Source organism: Tachysurus fulvidraco, chromosome 5, assembly GCF_022655615.1.
Source record: "Tachysurus fulvidraco isolate hzauxx_2018 chromosome 5, HZAU_PFXX_2.0, whole genome shotgun sequence".
Lineage (NCBI taxonomy): Eukaryota > Metazoa > Chordata > Actinopteri > Siluriformes > Bagridae > Tachysurus > Tachysurus fulvidraco.
In genome coordinates, this window is record NC_062522.1 from 24,875,883 (window position 1) to 24,887,996 (window position 12,114).

At 38.9% G+C, this 12,114-nt stretch overlaps 1 protein-coding gene across 1 annotated transcript; it reads left to right on the top strand.

Annotated features, from left to right (window-relative positions):
• Nucleotides 1-6,658: 6,658 nt before the first annotated feature.
• On the top strand, nucleotides 6,659-11,459 carry psmf1 (proteasome inhibitor subunit 1). Its single transcript, XM_027146274.2, has 7 exons — nucleotides 6,659-6,854; nucleotides 7,672-7,824; nucleotides 7,913-7,995; nucleotides 8,126-8,308; nucleotides 8,896-8,949; nucleotides 9,094-9,252; nucleotides 11,095-11,459. Exons 1-7 carry the CDS (start codon nucleotides 6,726-6,728, stop codon nucleotides 11,144-11,146), a joined length of 813 nt encoding a protein of 270 aa, XP_027002075.1. The 5' UTR covers nucleotides 6,659-6,725; the 3' UTR covers nucleotides 11,147-11,459.
• The last annotated feature ends 655 nt before the right edge of the window (nucleotides 11,460-12,114 follow it).

Sequence of the window (12,114 nt, forward strand, 5' to 3'; positions counted from 1 at the left end):
CGCTCACTCTACCCGGCCGGGAGGAAGTGCTCGCAGGTGGCATCGAGACAGTAAACAAAAGCGGGGAAAGTGTGGTGGAGTGAAAGCTAAGCTAAAGCTAACACCACACCGGCTCTCTTTACCTGTCACTGGTGAACAAAATGGAGGAGATTCGACTCAGCATCACTCTCAGCATGAAACTGTTGAACTGCAATGTGATGATCTTCACAGAAACATGGCTGCTCTGCAGCATTCCGCTACGCTATTGAGCTAGCGGGGCGACACACACTCTGGGCGGTTGATGGACATTAGATGGCTACAGTAAGACCAGATGGCGGTGGATTGTGCATTTATGTTAACAAAGCTTGGTAACAAACACGAACTCTGTTATTGGTGGGAGACATTGTTCAGCTAACCTGAAGTTTCTCATGGTTAAATGCAGACCGTTTTATCTACCGCAGGAGTTCACTTCCACCATTATAACAGCAGCTTACATTCCCCCGATGCTGATGCCAAGCTTGCTATGAAAGAACTTCATGTGGCCATTAGCAAACAACAGACTGTTCATCGGGCTGCGTTTATTGTTACGGGAGATTTTAATCACTCAAACTTAAAGGCAGTGCTCCCCAAATTTCACCAGCATGTTTCTGTCACACCAGAGGGAACAAAACCTTAGACCATGTACTGTAAACACAAACATGGCTGGAGCTTACATTGCGACCCCCCTCCCCCACCTAGGACAGTCAGATCACCTTTCTTTGTTCCTCACCCCCAAATATGCACCCCTCATCAATCAAGTGAAGCCATCAGTGAGAACCATCAAGGTGTGGCCCGCAGAACCAGATTTCACACTCAAGGAAAGGTTTCAACACACAGACTGGAGTACATTTGCTTCTCGGGCCACCATTGACACTCACAAGGATATCGATTGTTATACCTCCTCTGTACCTGATTACATCCATACCACGATAGACACAATAAGACATAATAGTGTTACTACTCAAAAATAGATCATCACATACCCAAATCAGAAGCCATGGATGAACAAGGAGGTGCACCTCCTGTTGAAGGCACGCAATACTGCCTTCAGATCAGGCAATGCACAGACCTACAGCACATCCAGAGATAACCTGAAGAGGGGCATCTAAGAGGCCAAGCACTGCTACAAGCGGAAGATAGAGGAGCATTTTTCCAACTCTGACCCTCGACGCATGTGGCAAGGCATCCAGGCCATCAGTGACTACAAATCCTCCCACTCCACCCCCGCTGCAACTGATGTCCATTTCTTGAATGAGCTTAATGACTTTTATGCTCGCTTTGAGAGAGACAACAGAGAAACTGCCACCAAGCTCAAACCCTCGGCTGACCACCCTCCAATCATACTCTCCTCCACTGATGTCTGCAATGCACTGATCAGCGCACACAAAGCTGCTGAGCCAGAAAACATCCCTGGACACGTACTCAAGGCATGTTCTGAGCAGCTCTCTGGGGTCTTTACAGACATCTTCAACCTGTTTCTTGCCCAAGCAGCTGTTCCTACTTGCTTTATATGCAGTTCCATTGTGCCAGTGCCAAAACACTCCAGTCCAACGTGTCCAAAAGACTACCGCCCTGTAGCACTGACTACCATTGTCACGAAGTGCTTTAAGCGGCTGGTCCTGGCACACCTGAAGGACTCTCTGCCATCCACATTGGACTCTCACCAGTTAGCCTACCGCAGCAATAGGAGCATAGAAGATGCAGTTTCCATGGCACTGCACTCTGTGCTCACACACTTGGACAATAAGAACATTTATGCACGTATGCTGTTTGTTGACTTCAGCTCTGCATTTAACACCATCATTCCATCCAAGTTAATAGCCAAATTAGTAGATCTGGGCATTAACAGCACAACTTCGATTTGGAGACCAGAACGGGCTAAGAGAGTAGTCATGTAAATTGGAATGCATCTACTCGACCCAAGACCAAACAATCCCAATCTTATCTGCTTTCTCCTCCCCTCAACCAGCACTGGCCTTGACCAAGGCCGCTGCTGGAACAACAATTCCCCTGGAAGAGCACTTCAACGAGACACTCTTGCATTCCTACCCCCATTTCCACAGACACCTGCTGATTGTTGACTCTGTCTGGGACCTGATCAAGGCTGTCTCCATGGCAACTTGCTGTGTATCGCTATGACAATCTTGCGGACTGAGGCACCGAGATTTGATGCCAGGAGCAACGACTCTCCAGGCCTACACACTTATACATACACACACACACACGTACACACATATATAAAGATATGCACCCCCCACCCCCCATCCCACGACTTCACCGCTTTGTACCGCCGGTCTGACAAATGGGTCTGTGACCAGCGCCGAAGATAAAGGCTGCAGGACCTGATGGCTGCTTGCCTGTGCTGGATTACCTCCACCCCCCACTCCCCTCCCCTGTTGCAAGTCATGTGTTTATGGCATACTGTTTATGTGCTTATATTGCTGAGGTGTTTTTCCTGTTCCCACACTGTACTCCCACCGGAGCATAGTCTGGGGGTTGTTTTTTTTCTCCTCCCTTCCTTCATGTTATGCTGTATTTCATTTCAATCCCCTGTCTTCCTGTCCTGTCTCCCCCTTGACATATTGTATGTATTGTATGTATGGACAGGTTGATTTATGGATTGGCTAATTTCACGGTACCTGTGACCATTGACAATAAAGGTTACTACTACTACTACTACTACTTGCAACTGGATTATGGACTTTCTGACCAACAGACCCCAGCAGGTTCGATCAGGCTCCAAAAAGCAGAGAGAGATTCACAGACACACAGCCCAAGCCAGACCATGATCCCCTGTGTGTACCTACCAGACATCCCCCTGCTTTATTTTACCTGAAATACAAAAATTTTAAATAAGCAAAGTGAATAATGTAAAAATAACTGTACTTGAACATTGTGGGGGACAGTGGGACAGCAGAGGGCATGATGGTGTATCCTCTCCCTCCAGGGTCTGTGCCCCCTGATGGCATCTTTTTCCCTATTGAACCATTTGGCAGAGACAGACCTGGGTAAAACTATCAAATTATTACTTGATGATCATTGTTGCCATTTACCTAAATAGGTTTTTTTTAACTGTGTGTCACAGAAGATGGTTAGCAACATAGATGCTCCCCAAGAAACTGTTCTGTCTCCATTTATTTTTATCCTCTACACCTTGGATTTCTAACACAACACAAATCATTGTCATTTGCAAAAGTTCTCTGATGACTCTGCTGTTGTTGGAGTATTGATGGTGAGCAGGAGATGGAGTGCATTGTATGTGTGATGTTAATCACCTACAGCTCAATGTACAGCACAAAAACAGGACATTGTCTTCAGAAGAAAAAAGCACAACTCACCCCTGCAATTGTAATTGGCATTTATGTAGAGATTGTGGACTCTTACAAATACATGGGGGTCTACATTGACAATAAGCTCAAACTGGACTAAAAACACTAAGACAATATACAGCAGTGGCCAATGTCGACTGCACATCCTTCAATGTATGAAATAAAATGCTTAACATGTTCTATCAGTCTGTGCGGTGGTCTGCTGCGGCACAGGTGCAAAGGTCTGTCTGTCTGTCTGTCTGTCTGTCTGTCTGTCTATCTATCTATCTATCTATCTATCTATCTATCTATCTATCTATCTATCTATCTATCTATCTATCCAAATTTTACATTTCTATTATCCATATTCCTCTTAGTATTTCAGTAATTCCCCTACAATGTTAGCACTATTACTAGCATTTTAAATTGCAGATTTCTCAATTGACAATCATTATTATAGAATATTTATTTTCTCATCTGTGTGGACTGCATGGATATACTTATCAGACTTCTACCTCCTGCTTTTCTTTAGATGACTTGCTAGTCAAGTTAATGCAGGTCACTTACAGTAAGTAGTGAAATGTAATTTGAAGCCTATTATAAAACTAAAAACCATAATTAAGTCTGTCAGAAATGCAGGCTTGGATCCAAATACATGGACAGGTACTTGAATAAAAGGTCTTTAATAAGCATGCAGGCAAACAACAGTTTAAAGAATGAATCCAACTGACATTTTATGGAAAGATTCAAAAACAGTGATCCACAGGAACAAACAACACTGTCATAAAGATCCAAAAGCACTATTCAGTCACTAATCCGTATTCACAATACAGTTTCAAATATGCACAGACACAAGATGCATAATATGCAATAACCCACAGAAAACCTATGCAGTCCATATGGAAAAATACAAAATCATAATCAAATCAAATGAGAGTCCGGACAAACGGCACAAATTGGAAATCCAAACTCGTAACGATGAACAGGTGGAAACTGGCAGCTCCAGATAAAACCAAATTAATTGTGTGTGTCAACACACTTGGCCAATAAAATTGATTCTGATTCTGATGAAGGATTGCATTTGGTGATGCTCTTATCAAATTTACTTCTGAGCCTGGTTGCTCTTAAGGTTTCTTCCTCATATTATCTCAGGGGCTTTGCCCTTGCCGTTGCCTCATCAACTCAGACTTTCTCATTAGGGATAAATGTAAGAAATAAATAGTAAACTAGAATATACATTTCCTGAAGAAAATGTGAATGGTGCTTGCACGTGGCAAATTCTCAATGTGTTGAGTGTTTTGATATGCCACATGTCCATGTTGTGCTAAATATTGATTTTCACGTGACATCATGTGACAACACATGACGTGACCAGAATACACGTGAGGCAGTTCCCTTCATTGTGCTGAATGTTTTGATGTCTCATGTCCACATTGTGCAAATTATTTATTTTTTTAACGTGAAATCACGTGACATCAAGTGACTTCGTCAAATTACACGTGAGGAATTTCCCCTCATTGTTCTGAGTGTTTTGATATGTCACATGTCCATGTTGTAAAAAGTTTTTTGACTTTGCATATTTTGGGGCGGGGCTGTGGCACAACCGGAAGGCCAGTTGGTACACCAATTTGTTCAGAGTATCACCCTAAAGGTGCTGGCCAAGTTTGGTGTAGATAGTTCAAAAGCTTGCCGAGTTATAAACCTCCAAAATTTAGAATAGGAGTCTATGGGAAAAAAGGCCACTTTGAGACCCGGTACCAGAAGTACCAGTACTCAGATCGCTTAGAAAAGTCATAGCACACCTCTCCTCAATGATCAAATCAATTTGACACCTCATTCATGGGTCTAGGACAAAAGCTGCGGGAGAAGTTACGTGCCGAAATTTTGTCTGGAAGAGTATGCACAATAGTAAGAATGTTGCTTTGCAAGCACCATTAATTATAAACTTCTAAATTTTTATTCTATGTTTCTGTACTTTTGTAAAGCTGCTTTGAGACAATATCCATTGTAAAATATGGTATACAAATGAATTGAATTGAAGTTAATTTAGTTCAGGGGTAATGATTGTATACTCCCCTCACTTCAATCAACCTTTTCACACGATCTTGCAGTCCCCTTACTTACTTTTATAGCATTGAAATCGAGAGGACTCCTCGAACTCCCACTTTCATCTCAAGCAATATAAAAGGTTACTTGATAAGTGCTGTTCTTCTGTTCAATCAATACTGTTCAGGAATTAGGGTTTCTTGGTGATGACTTTAATTGTGTAACTGATGGTAACTTACAAGTAAATAGGTTTGATTGCTACATGGAAGCATTTGCATCCTACAGCAGGGCTGTACAAATGACCAAAATGCGTGACTGTCACTCTCTATGCGTGACAGTCACGCATTTTGGTCATTTGTCACGCTCTCCCTCCACACATTGTATTTCTCACGCAGAAAAACTTTTTGACTATTTATCATATATTTAATAAGCCGCAGCACCCAAAATGTATCTGTCCGCACCGCTGTCTCTATGGAACCGGGCAGGAATCAAGCACACCTCCCCTGGAGTTCTGATAACTGTCGAGCCTGACAGTTATCAGCCAATCAAATAAAAGAGGCTACACAATAGCCAATCAGAAAATAGCACTATCTGGGTAAGATTTAACGCAACAACAAATGAAAGAAAATATTCATTAGAGAGGGTATTTTTGATGGTCATTTTGAACAGAACCTCAACACGAAACAGCTTGTCTCTGGACGGGACATAGTCCTCAATCACGACCCTAAAAATGTCTGGGCTTGAGCTGAACTGTTTTAAATGTGAGCAACATTACAAATGATAAAGGAGTCCAAAAAGGCAACAAACACCTACAATAAACAACACCAGTCATAATCTCTCTCTCTCTCTCTCTCTCTCTCTCTCTCTCTCTCACACACACACACACACACACACACACACACACACACACACACACACACACACACACACAAATAAATGAATAAATCGAAATTAAACAGATACGGGGGTCCGGTGTTGGTGATGTCACACTTGCCTGTCTTCAAAACTTGTTTTTATCCCTGCTACAGATACAGTATACCTCTACCCTCACAATTTAGACTAAATGCTGAATTACTTTTTCATACCTTTCCCAGAATTAGCAGTGTAAATTCTCTCGAGCGAAAATATTTGGACGAACGAACGGATTAGCTAAAAATATAACCTATAGACCATCCGCTGGTGAGCTTTTTAAAAGCCAAAACTGTTTTTAAGGTATTTTACTCATTTTCACGAGGTGCGAACAGGGCGGAACGAATGGTTTGTTACTAGTCTCCCTTCCGGGGACACTTTTTTAACGGACCAATAGCAACAATAACAACGTTTATTTTCGTTTCGTCTAAACAGTGCAAAGCCATGGCAGGACTCGAGGTGTTGTATACATGCGCGGCGAGTTCTATAACATCTCCTCAAGATGCGGTTGTGTGTTTTATTCACTGGGAAATTGTAAAGAGTGGATATAAATGTTTGGGAAGTGGAGATGAGGTGAGGAAATAAACTTTATAATTGGCAGTTCAGTAAACATTCCTCACACTATTAACTGGTAGCCTTGTTTTATTGTTATCTTTGTCGCTTTTTATACTGCTGAAGTTTAAAAGAAGACATGATTACGATTGCTAAATCGTTCAATCACTTATTATTTCTTTATAAATCGACGTTTATATGACACACGTTAGCTATCCAGCTAATGGCACTATGCAACACAGTGACACAGCACTATTAAACGGTTTATTCACATTATATAATGATTTTCTCAGATGGAAATTTAATGCAACAGAATTAATACTTGTCTACTATTCTCAGCTACAGGCATCTTCTTATAATCTGAAACATCTTTGGCATAGATGACTGCTTAACTGACAGGAGGTTATTAATGAAAACCTGTAATTTGAAATGAATCGAAGTAAAAGCTGGGATATTTTTTGCATTTTTATAACTAGGTCAGCTTATTTAATATTTATATCTAGGTCATATCAATTTGATAATCAAGCTTTGTCTGACTTAACTAGTAAGGTCTATAGTACAGTTTTGTTTTTGTCTGCTTTTTTGTTGGCTAGCATGTTATAAACATTTTCTTACAAAGCATGAGAAGTCTAAATCTGGGATTAGAAATGGGATCTTTTTGGATGAGAACTAATTTTTCAGTTAATTATACTGCATATTTCTGAAAAGAAATATACTTTCATTATATGGGCTATATAATAATAGGTCACTCTCAGACATCTATAGAAATCATCAGTCTGAAATTTTTTAGTAAACAGGCAGATTTATCAATGTGCACAGTTCTCTCTCAATTCTACAGCCCCTAAATGGAGAGAAGAAATCAGAGTTGCTTCCTGCATCCTGGAACACAAACAAGGAGCTGTACACACTGAGATACAGATCAAATGATGACAAGTCCAACCTGCTCCTCAAAGCCATCACAGCTGATTCCAGCTTGATATTTAACTTAATGGTAATGTAGCAAATTTTATAAAGGTTGTGTGATTCCTGGTATTACAAGCAGGAAACCTTTTCTCAACATTATTTTGTTTTTCTGACAGGATTCAGCTTCAGACAAAGTCACAGACCTGACTATTAATGTTAGTGATTACGTAAATGAAGCAAACCTACAATCATTTGAAAGGTTGGTAACATTTAAGCTAGTAACACACACATGCCGTTCACCACTTAGTAAAGTGTTTACAACAATCATAAGCAATTATTAAGCATGTTATAGTATGGTTATTCTCTTTAAATCCTTTTTGTTTCTGTAGTGTGTACAAGAACACAGGAGATTTGGCTAAGAGGCTGAACTCATCACTGCTACCTACAGTGAAAGATCAGGGAAGTGTGATGAAAGAAAGAAGAGAAAGATGCACAGACACACAGCCCAAGCCAGAACATGATCCCCTGCGCATACCTACCAGACATCCCCCTGCTGCATACCCTCCAAACTGGTGAGAATATACCATTGCACTGTTGTATCTGGCATCAAACTTTTGATTCACAGTAGCAGCAAATGACAACTGTCCTGAGTCAAAAGAATGACGAATAAATAAAACAAATAAAAGTGAAATTTACAGAGGATTTACCCAAAAAAGAATCTTTGACATGTAAACCTGACATTTATGTGTCAATTGCAAATAAACCTTTAAATTTTAAAGCCCACATTAGCTTTGCAAAAGTGTCAGGAAGAATTGTGTCTGAGAGTGAGGCAAGGACTAACCACTGCCTGTATTCTATTAAATTAAATGGTCCAGGCACAGGTGAAAATCATTGTGTTATTTGAGCCTGCAGGTGATACCTGACTATGCCCCACACTGCCACAAAGTTTAAAAATTATATTTTATAATATAATATTTTATTCTATTTTAAATTATATTTTATATATTAAATATTAAATTATATTTACTTGATATATTTTAAGCTTGTGAATGTTAAAGCTCAGAACACAACATATTAAACCAGGCTACAAAAGCTTTTGTGAAAAGGCTACAATGAAGTTATAATTATTTCATATTTAAAACATTTTCTGCCTTTTCAGGAGAGACCCATTGAATCCATTTGCTGCAGGAAGGGCTGACCTTGATCCCTTTAGGTGGGTAGTTATCTAGGCTTCAAGTGTTGTATTCTTTGGCTTGCTCAGAGGAAGCCCCATATTGGATGTTGTTTTTTGGCCCATGAAATACAAAAATAAAAAATAGGCAAAGTAAAAATAACTGTATTTGAACCTTGTTTACAGTGGGACAACAGAGGGCATGATTGTGGATCCATTACGAGCAGGCTTCCCTCGTTCTGGCTTTGACCCTTCAAGTGGAATTCCTGGAGTCCTCCCTCCAGGGGCAGTGCCCCCTGGTGCCCGCTTTGACCCTTTTGGACCAGTTGGCAGATACAGAGCTGGGTAAAACTATCAAATTATTACTTGATTATCATTGTTGCCATTTACCTAAATAGTATTTACAGGATGTATGTGGATACTTAAAGACTTGTTCTAACTGAAATTACATTTTACAAATTAAAAGCCAATAATGTGCATTTGTGGCCACCTGAAGAAAAAAAACTTTACATTATTTGTTTTATTTATTTATTAAAACTACAGGTTTGTTTATGAGTAATTAAATATGAACATACACTATATGATCCATAGATTTATTTATTTCTTCTCATTTATAATAACTCTATTCTTCTGGGAAGGATTTCTGAATGTGGCTTTGAGAATTTGTCCATTCAACCACAAGAGCATTAAAGTGAAATCAGGCACTGATGTCGGCTAGAATTACTGGGGCACAGTTGGCAGTTTATTCAAAAGGTATTCAGTTGATTTGAGGTCAGGATCTCTACCTTGGCACATGTATGTTGCTAGTACTTTTCTAGTATAGGCTGTGGTACTTAGTCATGTTGGAACAGGTTTAGGAATTCTACAGCATGTAATTCTACAGCCTACAAAGAGGCTTTCAACTTTAAGGCAACAGTTGGTGAAATATGGGATCTTATAGTCATATGGGAGCAATAGTCCAGTGTTCACAAACCTTTGGTCATATAGGATTCATGCCATGGTGCCACCACTTACTTTTACCTACTTGTCTTAACCTCCCATTCACTATGGACACCCATCTTCCCCATTCTGCCATCCTTTCCCTTTTAAATATGGTCAACTTAAATTAAATCAGATGACAAACTCAAGGCTTAAGTGAACTTTGAAAACATAACATGCCCTGCAGTGTCCACTACTTGGTAGCAACCAATACTGCACAGCACACATCTTAACAGTTCTGACATAACATCCAACAGTGCTGAAACACTGCTTAAAATAAGCACCTGTCTGCTGTGTCTAAACACATCTAAATATTCAGAAACTTGTTGGGGTAGGTAATGATATGAATTAGTTATGGTATTGTACTATAACTAATTCATTTCATACACAAAATATAATTGTGATTGTGATCACATTTGATCTATTTTATATATACTGTCAAAACAAATAATTTTGACATAGAAAATGACTATTTAACTTTATACTATTTCTCACCATAGTAGCTGGTAGGTACTGTAGTAAAATGTGATTAAAAAAGGAGTTCATCCATTTTGTCATTGTGGCCAAAACTGGCTAAAATGTTGCTGTGATTTTCATATACAGTTTTCATCTAGTTTTTGGATAGTAACAAGCGTAGTGAACTTAATATAAGCCTAATCAACTTTCATTGTACTCAGAAGTAAGCTGTCAAAATGTACACAATGTGCATGTGCTATTAGATTATCATCAAAACATAGAAATGTAATTCCACCCTCTGTACAGGTGACACACAGATAACGATTTAAAATGTTTAAATTACCTAAAAACATGGGAAATTTAGCCAACAGAATGCAAATTAAACAGTAATCATTTCAGGACCAGTGTAAACAAAATTGAAACTAATTTAGTTGCGTAAAGAAACAAAAGTAAGGCTTGTATTTATCTGTGGCAAGTAATTCTTGAGAATTAACTTGAAAGATATGGATGATGAATAGTGGTGACTCATTTCACATTATCTACTTATAATTATTGCCATTTTAATAAAATTGAATTGTGTTCTTTCCTAAGTAAGTAGGTAGTACATTTTTGGAACAATGTATAGATTTTTTTTTTATCTCAGTATGAAGGTGAAATCTTAAGGCTACCACAAGAATGGCAAGAGTAAATTTAAATATTAATATTTTGTAGATAATCTAAGGTTTTAATGTATTTTCCATTTAATTACTACAGGCCAGACCCTGATCACCTGCCCCGGCCAGGCTATGATGATATGTTCATGTAGAAATATCCTGGGTCTACTGGAAGACTTCTTGTTCCCTTAATGTACTAAAATTCTTACAGCTTTTGCAATTAACAAAAAGGTAGTTAATCCTGTTTTCATACTATGTGCTCCAAAGGGGCAATGTTTTTGTTAAATAAAGAGGGATTTTCATTCATATTCAGTTAGAAAGTAGGTTAATATTTTCATTTTTACAAAATGTCATTGTCCCAAGCAAACTGTATTGAGATGCATTTGGTTCAGCATGAGACTGTTTAATGTGTTTCATTACTGCTTCAAATAAATAAATAAATAAATAAATAAATAAATAAATAAAACCCTGTTTTTCTGCCTTTACTGTGTTATGCATCCGCCATTACTATGCAAGATACATGTCTGACCACTCCAGTTGTGTATAAGATTTTTTATCAGTTCAATGTATAAAATAATATACTGTACATATACAGTCATGGCCAAAAGTGTTGGCACCCCTGAAATTTTTCCAGAAAATTAAGTATTTCTCACAGAAAAGTATTACAATTACACATGTTTTGCTATACACATGTTTATTTGCTTTGTGTGTATTAGAACAACACAATAAAACCAGAGGAAAATGCAAATTTGACATAACTTCACATAAAACTCCAAAAATGGTCAGGTCAAAATTATTGGCACCTTTAGCCTAATATTTGGTTGCACACCCTTTGGAAAAAATAACTGAAATCAATCGCTTCCTATAACCATCAATAAGCTTCTTTTACATCTCACCCGGAATTTTGGACCATTTTTCCTTTGCAATCTGCTCCAGGTCTGTCATATTGGAAGGGGGCCTTTTCCCAAGAGCAATTTTAAGATCTCTCCACAGGTTTTCAATGGGTTTTAGATGAACATTGCTGGACTCATTGCTGGCCACTTCTGAACTCTCCAGCGCTTTGTTTCCATCAATTTCTGGGTGCATTTTGAAGTATGTTTGGGGTCATTGTCTTGCTGGA

Excerpts from the sequence above, each read along its gene's own strand:
- psmf1 (XM_027146274.2), top strand. The coding sequence starts at position 6,726 with ATGGCAGGACTCGAGGTGTTGTATACATGCGCGGCGAGTTCTATAACA. Across the intron at positions 8,309-8,895 it reads GCTGCATACCCTCCAAACTG|GAGAGACCCATTGAATCCAT; the intron begins GTGAGAATATAC and ends CTGCCTTTTCAG. Across the intron at positions 8,950-9,093 it reads GCTGACCTTGATCCCTTTAG|TGGGACAACAGAGGGCATGA; the intron begins GTGGGTAGTTAT and ends CCTTGTTTACAG.